Source organism: Lepidochelys kempii, chromosome 16, assembly GCF_965140285.1.
Source record: "Lepidochelys kempii isolate rLepKem1 chromosome 16, rLepKem1.hap1, whole genome shotgun sequence".
NCBI lineage: Eukaryota > Metazoa > Chordata > Testudines > Cheloniidae > Lepidochelys > Lepidochelys kempii.
The window spans coordinates 17,272,912-17,290,268 of record NC_136395.1 but is presented as its reverse complement, the minus strand read 5'-3'; the positions used below and the strand labels follow the sequence as shown (position 1 = coordinate 17,290,268).

The 17,357-nt window shown below is 41.5% G+C and overlaps 2 protein-coding genes across 14 annotated transcripts in view; one reads left to right on the top strand and one right to left on the bottom strand.

Moving 5' to 3' along the window:
- Window positions 1-17,357, bottom strand: part of USP20 (ubiquitin specific peptidase 20) — a 110,722-nt gene that overhangs the window by 37,785 nt on the left and 55,580 nt on the right. The gene's annotated exons all lie outside the window — the stretch shown is intronic.
- Window positions 1-17,357, top strand: part of FNBP1 (formin binding protein 1) — a 95,809-nt gene that overhangs the window by 71,967 nt on the left and 6,485 nt on the right. For 7 of the 13 annotated variants that reach the window (XM_078849102.1, XM_073313785.2, XM_078849108.1 and 4 more), the window contains 3 exons: window positions 11,258-11,367; window positions 15,481-15,613; window positions 16,962-17,083. In XM_078849102.1, the coding sequence (XP_078705228.1) occupies window positions 11,258-11,367; window positions 15,481-15,613; window positions 16,962-17,083 (365 nt within the window). Of the gene's footprint in view, window positions 1-2,566; window positions 2,651-6,217; window positions 6,233-11,257; window positions 11,368-15,480; window positions 15,614-16,961; window positions 17,084-17,357 lie in introns of all 13 variants that reach the window. The other 6 variants (XM_073313783.2, XM_078849106.1, XM_078849104.1 and 3 more) reach the window with 2 other exon arrangements.

Here is a 17,357-nt window from a genome sequence, read left to right as displayed (position 1 = left end):
CATCCTAGCAAAATATCTTGCAATAGAAATAGCCTCCATAGATGCCTAAATATTACTGTAGATTCTTTAGTTAATCTAATCAATAAGGGACAGACTCTAAGAACATAAGAACGGCCCTGCTGGGTCAGACCAAAAGTCCATCTAGCCCAGTATCCTGTCTTCCAACAGTGGCCAATGCCAGGTGCCCCGGAGGGAATGAACAGAACAGGTAATCATCAAGCGATCCATTCCCGGTCGCCCATTCCCAGCTTCTGGCAAGCAGAGGCTAGGGACACCATCCCAGCTAACAGCCATTGATGGACCTATCCTCAATGAGCTTATTTAGTTCTTTTTTGAACCCTGTTATAGTTTTGGCCTTCACAACATCCTCTGGCAAGGAGTTCCACAGGTTGACTATGTATTGTGTGAAGAAATACTTCCTTTTGTTTGTTTTAAACTTGCTGCCTATTAATTTCATTTGGTGACCCCTAGTTCTTGTGTTATGAGAAGGAGTAAATAACGCTTCCTTATTTACTTTCTCCATACCAGTCATGATTTTATAGACCTGTATCATATCCCCCCTTAGTAGTCTCTTTTCCAAGCTGAAAAGTCCCAGTCTTATTAATCTCTCCTCATATGGCAGCCGTTCCATAACGCTAATAATTTTTGTTGCTCTTTTCTGAATCTTTTCCAATTCCAATATATTTTTTTTGAGATGGGGCGACCACATCTGCACACAGTATTCAAGTACTCTGCCAGCTTTACTCATATTGACTCATATTGGTCCCTTAGGGCCCAATCCAACTCCCATTAAAATCAGTGGAAAGATCACCACTGACTTCACTGGGAGTTGGATCTGACCCATACTATATAAATACTCCCCTTAATTTCAGTGGGAGTAATTGCTTAGTAAGAGACTATTCAATTTGAGCAAGTTTGGTAGAATCTGGATCTAAACAACTTAGGTCAACAAATGCAAAATTGCACATGGTGTGAAATTCCTATAGTAATTGGCACTTTGCTATGCAAAAATAAATGAAAACCACACCATTACTACATAAATTCCAGGCATTCAGAATGGATTTGGCTGTTTAGTAAATTCTAGTGACTTCCACGTGTAATTTTTATTTAGCACAGGGTGTTGTTACGCAGCTCGGGGATGTGAAGAAATAATTCCTGAACTTAAAAAAGAAATAGCACAAAACTGTTAACAAATATTCAAAGAAACTATGTGAGATACCAATCCTACATTCAACCTGTTTTGAGTTAGGTCTCCAAACTGATGAGTTCTTGAATCCTTCTCCTTGGGAAGAGGCAGAAGTCCATCCAATAATCAAGAGCAGACATTAGCTTAGTTCAAAGGGTTTCAGTCAGCATCAATATGAAGGGTCACTGGCAACTTGAAATCCTAGTCAGTCTTTAAAAATTTAGTTAAAAGTTGTTGCAGGTGCCTGCATCCTGCAAATTTCTGTGGTTTTTGAATAATATTTTCCATAACATTTTTCTCTCTTCCTTTTTTCTCTGAAAGACCCACACAAATAGAAGAAATTGACAGATAGTACAGGAGAAACAGTGAAACTGATCTATACTAGGTGCTGTAATCAAACTAGAAATGGAGAAAGATTGTGTTTCTCTATTTTCTTTTAATTATAGTCATTTTAGATGTTATATGTAAAAATAATATTGTTTTTTTTTAAATCAGGCAGAACTATGGTCTTTAAGTTGACTGTGTCCCTTCAGGGAAGTTAGAGGGGCAAAAAAAGCATATGCAGAAAATAAGGAACCACTTATATAAGTCATAGTTTCATTTATGCTTGCTCTACATTTTCAAATTCCATTTTTAAGGGCATAAAAAATCCAGTTCTTTGTTACTTGATATTAATTTTATGTTGTTTTATTTTACAATTGCTGAGTGGCAGTAACACAAGTTTTTTCATTTAAAAAGCAATTCTTTTAAACAAACAGAAAAATCCAGATTTTACATATATTACTGGGCTCAACCACATTCTGTTCTCCAGGCCATCCCAGTACAAACAAGAGGGGGATTTTGTGGTTTCTTTTCTAGTGGAAGTTGTTGACTTTATTACAACTTTTCTTTCCATTGCACCAGTTAATACGTTTCCTTGATCATTTTGTCTCGCCTCTGTGATATCCTGTTCATTAATGTGACACCTTAACTATCAGTCCGCCTGTACTAAATGTTTCTTCGTTTTGGGTGATATGTAGAGTCAGCATACAAGAAAAGTAACTGCATCTCTTGCCCTTGGGAATGTTCATTATTTTAGTACATACCCTCTGCCAAGACCAGTTTTTTTAAAAGCCTTAATTTAGTCTGGCCTGAACAAAGAAATAGTTTCTAATTTGGCATGTTTAATCTAGTTTTTAAAAATATGATGCTTAGTTAATTTACCAAAAGAGAAAAAATCCCTCAGAAGTTATTTGGCATCTTGCAGGTTCCCACCATCACACTTAAATGCTAATTAAGCCCAGGGCTGTCTTTTTTGCTGTAGAAACAGTAAATGTTGAGGTGTCCTTGTTAGTCTCCTCTTTAACAAGTGTGTGTTTTCTCTTGCTGACTCACCGGCAGACTCACTCTTTGTATTTTCACAAAGAACTCATGAAGAGGACTTTAGGGAAACCCACGTGTGCCGTTGAGGCTAGGGACTATGTTGTAAGTTTGTGTATGGTGTGATCAACCCATACAGTTGCTGCACAGTCACTAACCCCACTTACAACACTGCAAAAGGGTGCTTCAGTGGAAATGAGGTTCGCAGAAGGCATAAGGAAACTACAAATTCATTGTGAGGAGAGCCATGACTTACTGATAGAAACAACTGATCCTGTGAAAGAGGTTGCAGCTGTCAGTACTGGAAAAGCTGGAATTGGCACAACTAACATGGTTAAACATGGGAAATTCAGACCACAATGGAACCTGCTTAAAGTGAGTTTAGCTGTCACAAACCTCTACAGGAAAGCATAATCCCAGACTATTTCAACTCATTGCAGTGTGCTAATTGCAAGACTGGTTAGACTTGTAGGCTGCCCTCTGCTATACAGTGAGATTTTTCTGTGTAAAGGTATTCTAAGAGGGTTCCACTCTATTTGTTAAGAATATTTTTGTGGCTCTTTGTAAATATAAGCCTGTCCGTGCAGAATGGCAGTGCATTCATGCTGTGGTATATACTGAACCTTTTCAACAGAGCTTTAACTTGCACTGCTACCACCACTACGGCTTCCCTGAACCTCGCGTAACATTTGTGGTTCATGGGATCGAGAGCTGTGACTTCTAAACAAGCTTCACGAAGCCAGACTGTAGAGGAGATAAAACATTTTAGCCTTTGATAAACCCGATGTCCGGTGATTTATTTCAATCCCCTGTCTTTTGTAAGTGAGGTTAGTGTCCGTGATTGTCCAATAACACATGGACTTGTTGGCTTTCGTGCTCTCTCATGTGTTATTGAAGCTTGTGGCTCTTAGGCTCTTCATTGTTCCCTGCAATACTAAGTTAGACCTGTCTTAAAGGAACAGTTGCATGGGATTTGCTCATTACATTTTCTAGAAATGTCACTCTCTAATCATTTGAAGAAAAGTCCCTATTCTCACATGAAGTGAGCAAATCTCTTAACTGTGAAAACCCAACAGAATTGGCCAAACAAAAAAGCAGTCATTTAGTAACTACATTTAATACACATTTGTTTTCAGTCTTCTCAGATGTACAGCAATTGAGTTGCTGCCACATAATGTCGATGTTCTTCAAAACCAGAAAACTTGGAATCTGCTTTTAAATTCAGCATTTCATTGTTTTCATTTGATTTACAACCTATTAGAATCTCTACTGCTTTGTTATTCATGCTGTGCATAACAATGCCTGTTGTACATTTTTGGGGGTGTTATCAAATTTCTGGTTTTCATAATACTTAACAAACAACAACATATGAATTAGACATGCAATGTCTATTATTCCTTAACATTTGCTGAATTTACAGTAAAAGAATAGTTTTAATGCTAATGACTCTTTGGCCATAGTTTAGTCTTTAGAATGATTAGTGTTTACAATGTAGCGCATGTAGCAAACATTTGTGCATTATAGAGTGCTTTGTAGGTAAATATTTTTTCTGCTTCATAACTGTTGCGTGTATTTGTGTAGAAGGATCTCAACTTGTGCTGATCATGTCTATGCTAAAGTTCACAGGAATGCTAAAGCAATTATGAAAATAAGGGCTGCCTAGATTTGAATTTCTTCAGCAAGATATTTAGTCAGTTCCTCCTTTCATTTGTATAATTATTCCTCTTCTTTCAAAAATAAATTTACTTTTGTTTGGTTATTTCAAAGGCCTCTTCATTTCTTGAGTTAGACTTCTCTAGGCTCTGGGGTCAGGGCCATGTTTTTATTTACTGGCTAACTTAACTGCAGGGGAACCTATTTGACCTGTTTCATTATCACAAAAATGCAATTCAGGATGGATCAATTCAGGGGCAATATATCATTATTTGTTTTAAGACCACATTTTTGTTTGAATGCTTGGCTTATTTTTATTTTAATATAAAATTAGACTCTGCCAAGTGACTGTAAATAACCTTTAGAGTTTCCTAAAGGTTAAAATGCAATGACAAAAGAAAGATGTGCTTAACTTGTGCTTCCACTGCCCTGCCATTATTTTAGGTCCAGTCTTAGAGAACTGTGCTTGCCTAAAACTGGCATATCTGTTAGCTTATTAAAGATCAGAACACAATAACCGATGGACTTCCCAGTTTTCAATTGCATGCAACTTTTGAATGCAGAAGTGCACTCAGGTCTTAAATGATGGCTTAGCTCATGGTGCGAGCGGAGTGCCTGCCCTCCACGTTCCATCTGAGTTTCTTTGCTTCAGCACAGAGTATATTTCAATGCATTTATACCTTCTAGGGGTTTGCTACATAGTTTGTGAATCCCAGCCATTACACTTGAGAGGCTTGCAACACAGTCAGAATGCAAGTTATCGGAGAATGAGGTGGGATGAGCTCTTGGAAGAATCCAACTTTGTTTCCCCTCCCTTCCAAGCAATAACCTTTAAAACCCAGTTTCTTGTATTAAACTGCAGTTAAATCATGCCCCTAAGTCCAGTATGGAATGGTGCTGAAATACTACTTGGTATTCGGTGCAGCTCCTGGAAGGCACCCTGTGTTGCAGCTGTGACAGTGGCTTTGCAACACGGGTAAGAAGGCACTGTAATGAGGTACTGCAACACCATTTAAGATAGCTGTATTTGTAAGTTTTGTAGGACAGGGACAAAACACGCATATGGCCTTTAATGCACAACACTCAGGCTCTTAGTATCCAGGCTAATTGAATGATAACGTATTGGCTGTACATAAAGAAATATAGCAGCCTTTGAGGAAAGAGATTGTATATAAGGGACTTGTATATTGGTCAATAGCGTGGGCATGGAGATAAAAGTGAAAATCCTAAATGGAAATAATTGGGTAAAAAGAAGGATAGAGATTTTTTTTTCTTTGCTGTGATCTTTTCAGACCTTATAATCTAAACAAGCTTGATTAGTAGTTGGATGGGAGACCTACAAGGTGCTGCAAGATGTGGTGTTGGTTATTACACAGAGGACACTTCCCTCTTAATTAATGCTCCAGCATGGTAGTAAGGGAATACTGTCTTTTGGGTGGAGACATGCAATCTAGGCCCTGACCACTTGGAATCATTAGAGATCCCATGGCATGTTTTACAGGAGAGGTCCAAGGGTTAGTCCCGATGTCCTGGCAGAATTTCAATTCCTTATTATTTCCCACTCCTGCCCTAAAGAATTGTATAGCATGGCTGGCACCGGTGACGTGTGTTTCAGCACCTCTTCAGCGTTGAGTGTGATAACCCACCTAATTATGTAAGTATTGTAAAGCACCAGTTTTGCTGAGTGCAAGGTGCAACTTAAAGGGGATATGCTATTGCTATCTTAGCGTTGACGTCAGTCAGCCTGAGTCACGTTTTCACCTGCACTGCCAAAGCAAATATGCAAAGGTGTAACATGTTTTCCTTTTCCACTTCCACTGATGAAATGGCAGCTGAATGGTAGTGTGTGGCCCATCTTGTGAACTTTTGCACAGATCTGTTACCCATTTTCACATCCCAACAGTGAGGAGAATACGTGTGTCGTTTTATTATAACAGTAGGACTGAAGAAATTCCTCTTCTACTGATGCGCTTGTTTTTTTTCTCTTTTTTCCTGTACTCCTACAATTTTTACATGAAGCTTTCTCTCAAGCTGGTAAGCACAATTACAGCATGTTTGTCCTGTGTTTTAACCACAGTTTTCTGTGTGTGTTTTTCTTTGTGTGCACTATGACACCTACAACATGACTGAAATTAATTTTAAATTTGTTTCTTCTTTGTGTTTGCTTTGTTTGACATTTATCAGATAACTTTGAATACGCAGGTCTGGAATCTAATAGAGGTGATCAGAATTCAATCTTTCTAATAAGCTGCTAAAGAATTAACTCTAATTTATAATGTAGTTTATCCTTATTTTTTTGTAATCTAGGGCAGGGGTTCTCAAACTTCATTACTCCATGACCCCCATCTGACAACAAAAATTACTACATTACCTCAGGAGGGGGAACCAAAGCCTGAGCCCGCCCAAGTCCCACCTCCCTGGGTGGGGTGGGGAGCCCAAGGCTAGAGACCCACCACCCTGGGCAGGGAGCAAGGGGGGAGGCAAAGCCAAAGCCCAGGGCTTCAGCTCATGGCAGGGGGCCTGTAACCTGAGCCCCGATGCCCACGGCTGAAGCCCTTGGGCAACAGCTTCGGCCCCAGGCGGTGGGTCTTGGGCTTCGGCCCCGGCAAGTCTAAGCTAGTCCTGGCAACCCGATTAAAATGGGGTCCCAACCCACAGTTTGAGAACCGCTGATCTAGGGCTATAAAAGTGTAGCAAAAATTACACCAATCAGTTCTATTGCTGTATCTGAAATATACATGGAAGAATTAATGTTATAAGTGTCTCTACTGTGGCTGTGCTGTGGCCCTTTATACAGAGAAAAGTAAAAGCCTTTTATCTGACTGCAACATGGTCATCAATTGTGTTTTCCATGTTCAGGTACTAATAATCACTGGAAGTCTGAATCATTGTTACCTGCATTTTACAGCCCTATATAGTCCTCCAGAAAAACTAACAATGAAATTAATTAAAGTGAAATAAACCTTAACCAAGAAGGTTAACTCAGATTGATTTAAATTTGCAAATGAGCATGTATATATGAATCCTAAATCTAGTCTTGGATACAACCGGAATGATATCTTGAAATACGGTAAGAGAATGCATCGCAAAATTGAAAAGGGAAGGGGTAAGAGCATGTGTGAAAAGAAATGATGTGATGTTGTATTTTACATCCAAGACAGCATACTGGTAAGGCAGAGTTATCCGAACCTTGGTATGTTTTAGATTACTTCTCTTGGCTTTCTTGCCACACCTGATCCCAGCCAGAAGAATTCAATTTAAATAGTTTGCTGAATCATTTCAGGCCAACATGTAGGAGGGTACAAAGGACTGATTTAAGTTTTAGGAAGCCTCAAAGGATCTGCAGTAGCTCATTAGTGATGTTAGTTTGGGAGGTTTCCTTCTTCTGGTCAGTCAGGGTCTTTAGGTTTCTTTCATCCCATTATTCTGGTGTTCACCATTCTGCGCCAAGTCTCCCCAAAACGGGTGACTTCTGTCACAAGGTGAGAGACTTACTGGTGGCTTCCTCTAAGAATACCTGTGCCATTAAGGCTTCTCACCTCCATTGGAATGCCTGCAGCAGGGTTTATGCATCTTCATGGGGATTTCAAGCACTTCTGTTCCACTGATGCAGTGCAAAGCATCACTTAATGTAGACATTATCTTTCCAGACACAGTCAAAACCTAAATACTTCAGCCCCATGACAGTCCCAAGGAAAAATGGCAGAGATCCAGAGATCTCTCAGTTACTGACAAACCCAGCTGCCCTTAGCTCTTTGTAGCTCAAAAGCTTGTCTCTCTCACCAACAGAAGTTGGTCCAAGAAAACAGATTACCTCACCCACCTTGTTTCTCCACCAAGCCACAGAGCTAGCAGCCATTGATGTTTATACAGAGTCCCTCCACTCATTCTATTTGCTAGTCATATTACTAGTAAGCAGCTGATGCATTGTGTGTGTAAGCCAGACCTTTCTATGCAGCAGCGTGTACTGTAAAGTATAGCCAACCTGCGCAAAAGGTTCTTGACTTGACCCTTTTGGGTCAGAAGTTGGAGCCTCCTTTTTGATGAAAAGTTACTCAGTGAATTCAGTGAGGGTTCTTTTTGAGTCTCAGGGATGCAGTTCTATGCCGCATTAATGCATTGGTCTGAAATATTGTCTACTAGTGCCCACCGTATTGCTAATCCTGCTGTGCTTGGATCCTGCAAGTGTGGGCCTCAGTTTCTGGATGAGGAAGGTTTCAGAATTAAACCCCCATGTTAAAAGGGCTTTTCCCTTTTCAGTTAAGTGCTTTTGTGACTTCCAGTTAAGGTATCATTGGGGGGAGTCTGTTGCATGTGCGTATCCTCTAAGTAGTGTGTTTTTGTAGCCTTTCATGTAGCTACATATCCCTCCTGTCCTCCAAACAACCCCAGACTCTTCAGCTTGATATGTACGAAGATATGTACATCTTTAATGATTTTATTCCATTGGCAAAATACATGGACCTCTTGTAATGCCTGTACCGGGGATGGGGAATATTTTAAAGAAAATGACATTTGCATGAACAAGAGTAAATGAAAACAGACCTCTCCTGTAGCATGTAGAGTCTAATGATGTGGTGGAGGTAATAAATCAAATCTGTCCACGATTACAGGGTGTGGCATGAGATTTTGGAATGTACCATATTTTAGCTAACTGGTAAAACCATTGTTATTTCTTGCATTCACATTCATTTTGCCTTCTAATCCTTTCATAAAATGGGAATATTTTTTGAAGTGGACTTAAATTCCACTAAAGAGACCAAGCCCAGGGATATGGGAGATCATTGTCCCTTTAAGTGAGAGTGCTGTTGTGCCAGTTTTCCTTAATGACCTGTTCAGTGTTCAGTCCTACTAGGGCCGGGGGGAGCGCAAGGTGACCCATTATAACTGCCCTCCGCTCCCTTCCTGCACACCCAGGCTCTGTCTAGAACACAGCACTCGTTACAACTCGGAAAAAGCAGGCTGTCTCGGAGAACCCAGCCAGTGCGCAGCTGAAAAGGTCCGTGTGCTGCTTTTGAGGCAAAGTATTTGCTGAATCACACTCTTCTGAGGAAAGCATTTGGCATTTTAACACAATCCACCTAGCAACTTCGATCACAAGCCATCAGTAAGCTGCTTGGCCAGCTGAACTTTGTCTGGATTTGCATTTGCATGGTCGGCTTTCCCTCCCCCCAACCCTAATATCCCTTTGTATGAAGGAATTGTTGGCATTACATTTGTGAAATCCTCTGTATAAATTCAGGTTAGTAATTTAGATTAGGGTAAAGCTAGTTTATTAATATTGAGATGTCCTCAGCCTCATTCACCATAGCCCCTCCACTCATCTCCCTGCCAGAGAAAGCAGGGACTGCCATAAAAAAAATCATAAAGGCTCGGAAACTCACTGCATATGTTTTATCTACTCTATAAATCCTGTGCTGCCAGGAAGGGGAGCAGCAGTCTGAAGGCAGACGGGCTATTTTGTTTCAAACAAAATCAGAAACAGATGAGAAATGGGAGGCCTGATTCTCCTCCCTCTTGTTCTGGTTTTTTTGATAGTATAACTCCGTGACTCTAACGGAATTACTCCTGATTTAAACCAGTGTAAGCGAGAGGAGAACCAGACCTGCTGGATGGTTCAGGGATTCAACATATGGTGCATCCATCGTGAACCACTGGAAAGAATACAGTATGGTTATAAATTGTATGCATAGCCCCAAAGGTAAAATTTCTATAGTGTGAGTGAGTGCAAGAGAGTCTTAACATCAGAGAGCACTTCTAAGGGAGTGGGAAATGGTTTACCCATTTTATCAAGGTTACTTCTACGGCACTAGCACCCACAATCTCCATGTTGCCAGAGGAAGCCATATCCTGGCTGTGGGTTTGCAGTTTACAGTTGTGCAGGTGAAACGGAACCACAGCATGAGAGTAAAAGCTTGCAAGTGCTTCCCAGTGAAGATGACATCTGCAGCACAGCAGGGGAAGGCAGGAAAGATTGGGCCTCCAGAGAGAATAGAACTCTGCTAGATAAAATCCAGTGTGGTGTTAAATCAGGATGGAAACAGATTCACAACTTCTAGCATTGGGCTTCCCTGTTTCTTGGCTGGCAGTCTTCTGCTGTCTGTTTTCTATGGCTGTGCCATCTGTGGTTCAGGTATGACCCTCTTGTTAGCTGTTTTTCAGATAATTTCCCCTAATTCCATGTGGTGAGCAGGGCTTTTCGGTGATGGTGAAATTCACCCCCATGCACGTATCTGGCACCAGGGCCATGCTGCACATGAGGGATCTAAGTGATGACAAGGCCTTGTACGGTTACTCTGGGAAGGGTAGATTTTGCCCCGTGTGAACCTCCACATAGCTAATAGAATTGGTGCAGTCATCTTTTTTTCTTATAAAAGCAATAAACTATTAGTATGTAAATAACATACAAGTAATGGAAGAAGTTCATGCAAATTACATATGTTTATGTTGCATCTTAATTAGGGAAAATTCCAGGTTCATTTTTATTTGTCCACTTAAAAATGTCCTGAGTGCCCACTGCATCTGGGCACTAGAGAGCTATAAATTAAACAGGCCTGTAAAAGCTACCCTCTTGGGGCAGCCAAATAAACCACCGTGCATGAGATCAATAGCGACACTCAACTGCCAAGCTAAAAATAGCTCAGCAGTGACTGTCTGTAGTCAGAAACGGGCTCGGCTGAATAAGTGCATCTTGCGTGAAGTCCTAACGGGTGTGAAACTCTGACCATGGCAAACAGCAGGAGGAAGGGAGCAAGTTTCATGAGAGAAAGACCTCTGTGCTTAGTGTCCCGCTGCTGGCTCTAGAAAGGTTGACCCTAGTCAATGGCACCAGAGTTCCCCAGCTGATTTCAACTGTTGTTTTGGGATGTTTTTCAGGTATCCACATCCCAAACTATTCAAGGCTTTAGGGATCTAAAAATAAAGCATGCAAATGCTTCACACCATGGTGATTTTGCACAGATTTTCCTGTGGGGTGTTTTCAAAGTAGAATTTTGAAGGATGGACCAGAATTTTTTAGTCTCTCATTTGCCTTTTTCTTTCCTCCCACTCTGTGTGTAGGGGGGAGGACCAGAGGACTTCAGCAATCTCCCACCTGAGCAAAGAAGAAAGAAACTCCAGCAAAAGGTTGATGAGCTAAACAAAGACATTCAGAAGGAGATGGATCAAAGGTAGGCCTAACGATACAATAAAGAATTCGAGAAAGGCTTTCATTTAGCAGAACAGTAGTGTCTGAAACATCACTAGTAAGCTGTTTCTTTCACAAGCAACAAATAAGAACAAGATAGTAAGTCATGCCCTGTGAATCACTATTTGATATGATGCTCTTGGAATAGAAGATGTAAAGGGCACTAGATGACTAAAAACAGCCAGGAGACGAGCTAAAATTCCCCTGTGGTCTAAGTTCTGAAGTTAATTGTCCTTCCCTGTAGGTCTAAATTAAACAAAAAGAGCAGAAGGAAGGGTTGCTCGTTATCTATCCCACCCACTTTTGCAGTGCATTCCACCACTGCTGTATCAGGATACTAAGGCAAAAGCACAAAAATCTCAGTGACTTGGGTAGGTGGTGCCACCGCAGACCGTTTTTCTTTCTTTCTGGCGTAGTCTTTTTAAGTTGAGCAATCGTGTACTTCTGAGCCAGGCAGGAGGCGTAGATACTTTGTATTTGCCTCTGAATATGAATCTGCCCCAATATTTACAGTATTTTAATACAGGATCCATCTCTCTTCAGTTAGCCAACCACCTTGTCTTTCACGACTACTGAAATCACAGATCCCTCAGCACTGAGCAGATGGCTTATTGTAAATATTATCAAGCCTGTGTACGGCAACCTTGGAAGCTTTCCATTTCTGGCATCTTGTTATTGCTCATGAGTTTAGGATTATAACAGAGATGGAAAACACTTCCTAGATTATCAAACACATTCCCCTGTAATGCAAGATACAGTCCTCTAATAGAGGGAAAATCCAATATTAACCTAGTACAGTATAGTCACTTGAGACTTAGCCAAAAGCTTTTGTATTTTTTAGGCTTAGGAATCACATGCACTAGGGAGATTCCTAATAACACAACCTGTTATCCGCAGGGCTGTGTTGACAAAAGTGTGAGATTGTTCATCAGTACCCATTTTAAAAGTCTCTGTGCTCTCCGGTGTCCATTTTCTGGAAGCAGAAGAGCTAATGATTCTTCACTTTTGCAGATTTGTTATTAGGAGACTTCATTTGTTATCCTACTTGAGAAGCAAGCACTTCAAGTGACTCCATTTACATTGATCAGTTCTGGCCGCTTGTATTTGCAGCTTCCTATGTTCATTCACATCTTGGGCTAGGATTGGCCCTTTAATTGTGCCTTTTAACCAGTGTCGTTTTTGTTTTCACAAAAAAAGAGTTTAACTTTGATCTGATAACCCTGTTAAAAATCAGTCCACATCTTAGTTGTATAAGTTATGTGGGGATGTTAATTCCTATTTCATATCAGAAATGGGAAATAAGACAGGAGGCCTATAGGTAGCTGTTTACTTTTGTTTCACATGTTCCCTTTATATAATACGGTAGCTATAGTTTTTCTCCTTGAATAGATTTCCCTTTCCCCTTAATTTTCTTCAATTGATTTCAGTGTCACCTAATATTAAGATCATACATGAAATCAGTGCAGAGTGAGGACTACATTAGACAGAGATATAAGATTGGTGAGCAAGGTACAGCAACAGTCAGGGACACACAGAATGAATAAAAAAAACCATGAGTTAAAATTTGAAATAATGCCCCTTAAGGCTCCAGTCACAGAACAATCCCACTTCCTTGCCACCCACTCCTTTTCCCAGTTTCTCCATGCACAAAGCAAAAGCAGATACAGGGCTGCCATTGTCAAAGATTTTGTGGGAACCTCTCAAATAAAAAGAGTTATAACTTGGATCGTGGGACTTTGATTCAAGTAATCCATGGAGCAATGCTGAAGAATCACACCAGTAATGAGAACTCGGCTCAAAAATCAACTAATTTCTGAATCCTAAAATGTTTCTTGTTCTGCAGAGAAAATCTCTTAAAATTCATCCTCAACCTGCCTCAGGTCAGGTGCAACACATTGCCATGAAAGTTGACTCTGCGGACATGCCTTCTAGTTGAGCACAGGACAGCTGTGTAGCGTGTTAATGTTGGCTTTGTGAGATCAGATTCCTGATATTGTGCTTCAAAAGCACCATCACTGAGATCCTAGGTATTTGGCACCTGAGTTGATATGAAATGTGTAGCCTTTAACACAATCTCAAAATGCGGCATAACTTAACTAGACATCATGACCTAAGGTCCATCTGTTGTACACTGTTACCAAGCCAAACGATCTGGATTTAGTTTTAGTCTGAACAGTGGAGCAATGTGAAATAAACTGATCAGCAGGGATCCTAGAAATCCTGAATGCCCCTGAAAAACGTGAAAAAATGCAGAAGATGTCTTTTTACAAAAAATCTTTAGTTTTTACATTTTGGGAAAAAATAAAAACATATACAGTAAAACCCACTGCCATCAGCGTGCATGCAGGAATATGGGAAATTGACGCTTCAGCTCCGGGCAGTGGGACTCGGGCCGCCAGCCCTGGGCGGCAGGGTTGGGCTACAGATTTCATTTTAATTGTGGAAAAATGCAGATTTTTATGGGGTTTTTTTTTAATCAGAGAATTTGGGGGTTTTTATCATGGAGAACAAGGATTCCTGCTATCAGGAGCAAATTATGTTGCATATTCTTAAGGTGAACACAATGCAGTAGGCAGAGCGAGAGTTTCTGGTTAGCACTCCACTCTGGTACTGGAATGCCCACATCCCAGCCTTTAGCCTATTCTCTAGGATGGCATTCAGCCCAGGATGTGGAGAGATGATATAAGCACTTCCATATGTCCCTAAGACTGGGAAGATATTTATCTAGTGCGGGGTGGGCAAACTAATCTGGCCTTGAGCTCCTACTGGGCAGTGGGGTCCGGGACTTTCCCCACTCCAGCCAAGGAGCAGGGTCGGGGGCTTGCCCTTGCACTTTGCATGGTGCCCCTACCCCAAGTGCCACCCCCACAGCTCCTATTGGCCGCAGTTGCGGGCCAATGGGAGCTACGGGGACGGCGCTTGGGGCAGGGGCAGCGTGCGGCACCCCCTGGCTGCCCCTCCGCATAGGAGCCAGAGGGGGGACATGCTGCTGCTTCCGGGAGCTGCTTGAGGTAAGCGCCGCCTGGAGCCTGCACCCCTCACCGCCTCCCGCACCCCAATCCCCAATTTTGCGAGCATTCATGGCCCGCCATACAATTTCCATACCCAGATGTAGCCCTCAGAACAAAAAGTTTGCCCACCCCAATCTAGCGAGTTCAGAGGCCATTCTTTGCGGGGGAGAGCGGGGTGGAGAGCTATGGGTGTGAATGAAAGACAATTCCACACCTTGACTCTCCCTATATCCTAACCCAAGAATACAGTCACCTTTCCTCGGATTAGTTGGATGCCCAATTCCCATTCATTTTCATCTAAATCTAATCCTGCCTGTTTACACTGGCTCAGTACCTTTCTTGTGCCACTCTTGGAAATGATTTGCTTGTAGAGCTAATTCTGCCACTTTAGTTACACTGAAAAAACCCCATGGGCTATTTGTGGAGTAAGGCTTAACATGACAAAGGGTATGTCTTCACTAACCGCGGGATTGGCGGGCAGCGATCGATCCAGCGGGGATCAATTTATCGCATCTACCTTAGACGCGATAACTCGACCCCCGAGTGCTCTCCTTTCGACTCCTGTACTCCAGCGCCATGAGAGGTGCAGGCAGAGTCGACAGTGGAGCGGTAGCAGTCGACTCACCACGGTGAAGACACCACGGTAAGTCGATCTAAGTACGTCGACTTCAGCTACGTTATTCACGTAGCTGAAGTTGCGTAACTTAGATCGATCCCCCCCACTAGGGTAGACCAGGGCTAAGGGTGGAAGAATCCCGCTTATACACAGTGCAATGTCTCAAGTCTTACAAATTGTTGCTAAAGGCTATTCCCAGGTCTTGCAATGCCTGATAGTTTATAAACTCTCTTCCATGCAGAGAACTTTGATACATTAAGGAGAGATCTTTAATTAGTAAATGGGTGGCACTAAACAAAACAAAAGCCCTGGCATAGTTTCTCCCCACACTTTGTTACACCTGTAGCCCGTTGTGCTTGAACCATAAACACAGAATGATTGCTCTGGAACTTTTTGGTTTCTCCAGAAGGATTTACACACCCAGCTGCTGCCTGACTTACTGGTGTTGCATTTTCCTTATTTCTCACAGAGATGCCTTAACAAAAATGAAAGATGTCTACATCAAGAACCCGCAGATGGGAGATGCAGCCAGTGTGGATCACAAATTAGCTGAACTGGGACAAAATATGGAAAAGTTGCGACTAGAGGCCCAGAAATTTGAGGTGTGTAAGGGGTTTAAGTACTAATGCACTGTCATGATGGTAGCTTTAAATAAATAGGCTCTGATTCAGGAAAACATTTAAGTGCATGCTTAACAGGGATGGATTTAAGTAAGTGCTTATAGTCAGGCAGTATTTAAATATGTTGTTGAAGTGGAGCCTTACAGCCACCTTTTAGCATAAATATGTCCTGGATCCTTCATCTGCAGTTGTCAGCCAACTCGATTTTTCTGTAATTTGTCACAGCAAATGGCTTATGTAGATCAGGGGAATGCAGGAGAATGCCCTGAAATGCTCTGGTACTCTTGCATTTGCAACATTATCAGGTTTTAAATGCCTCTCCGAAGACATAGATACCAGGTGAGAGCTCGGAAAAACTCCACTTTATTCTTTTCACACCCGAAGGTGCGTTTCACCAGTCTGATATCTGCTGATGGTAAAAACTGATGGGCACAAAAAGCTTCATCTCCAGCCAACCCCCACCCAGATCTCGTGGGAATCCAAAACAGGATTAAAAAAATCAATTGTGAAACACATTATTGTCTAAAGAAGCTGCTATGGTAAATGTGAAGAGGATCTATGGACAGAGCTATCTAAATGTCTGAGAGCTGGACAGAAACCATGAGATGAAGCACATTTTAAGGAACAATCTCTGCTGTCAACAGAAAGCATTTTAAAGATACAAAGACTCTGGAGTATGACTAATAGTTGGAATAAATTAACCCATTATAAACAGAAACTATTGTAATTACACCAGAAGTAAGGACAGGGAAGGACTACATTCCATGTGCTATAGATTATGTTGTGGATTTAAACGCACACAGCCAATTAATTCTGGATGCTTGTCACATCTGTTTGCTTTACTCTCCATTGCTTGTAAGGCCCCTTTGAAAGCCGACAGCTTTTCCTTTCCTTCCAACTATTGTCCTTTTCCATTTGGCCAATAAGGGATTTATTTTTGGTGCTTCTATGTTTCTGAAATTATCATGGGTTCCTTCTGTTTACCTCATTGTTCCTAGACCAGCAGCACTTCAGCCCAGCTCCAGTAAACTCCTGCTGCTAAGCCAGCAGGGGTGTGACTCATGCAGTGTTTTGAATCAGCCTATACATTTTTGCCAACATTACTATTTTTAAATACAGATTTAGAATGCAGAATCTACTCCCCTTCACCTCAGATGACAGCAGTTTGAAGCTAAATTTAAGTGTGTTTATAGTAGTTGACAGTTTGCCTGTAGTTTGGTGGTTCAAGTGATAGGTATATCTCCAAAGGGGCAAAGTAAGAGCAAACTCTGTCCCTTGGCTATCTGGTGCATTAAAGAGGCATATGAAACCCGTTGCTTTCTGTTTGCAGGGTTGGCTGGCTGAAGTTGAAGGCAGGCTACCTGTGCGGACTGAACAGACCAGACGGCAGAGTGGAATGTATGACACCCAGAACACTTCAGCCGTCAATAACTGTGCACAGGACCGGGAGAGGTACAGTATCTGTACAGAGCGTCCAGACTAGCTTGCTAGTTACTGTTCCACCTCCCTTGGTTTCATTAGCGGCAAATTCTTCTTTACAAGATGCTGCCGTTCTTCAACAATAGATGTGTAAATCTTGCATGCAACAAGCCTAATCCATGATGAGACTGCAAGCTGCCACTCTGAGAAAATAATTCCTTACTTTGATGCAGAAAATTCTAATTTGCCACAGCAAAAATTGGGGAAATGCAAAGAGAGTGAGTGTTTTCCAGGAATAATATTAACA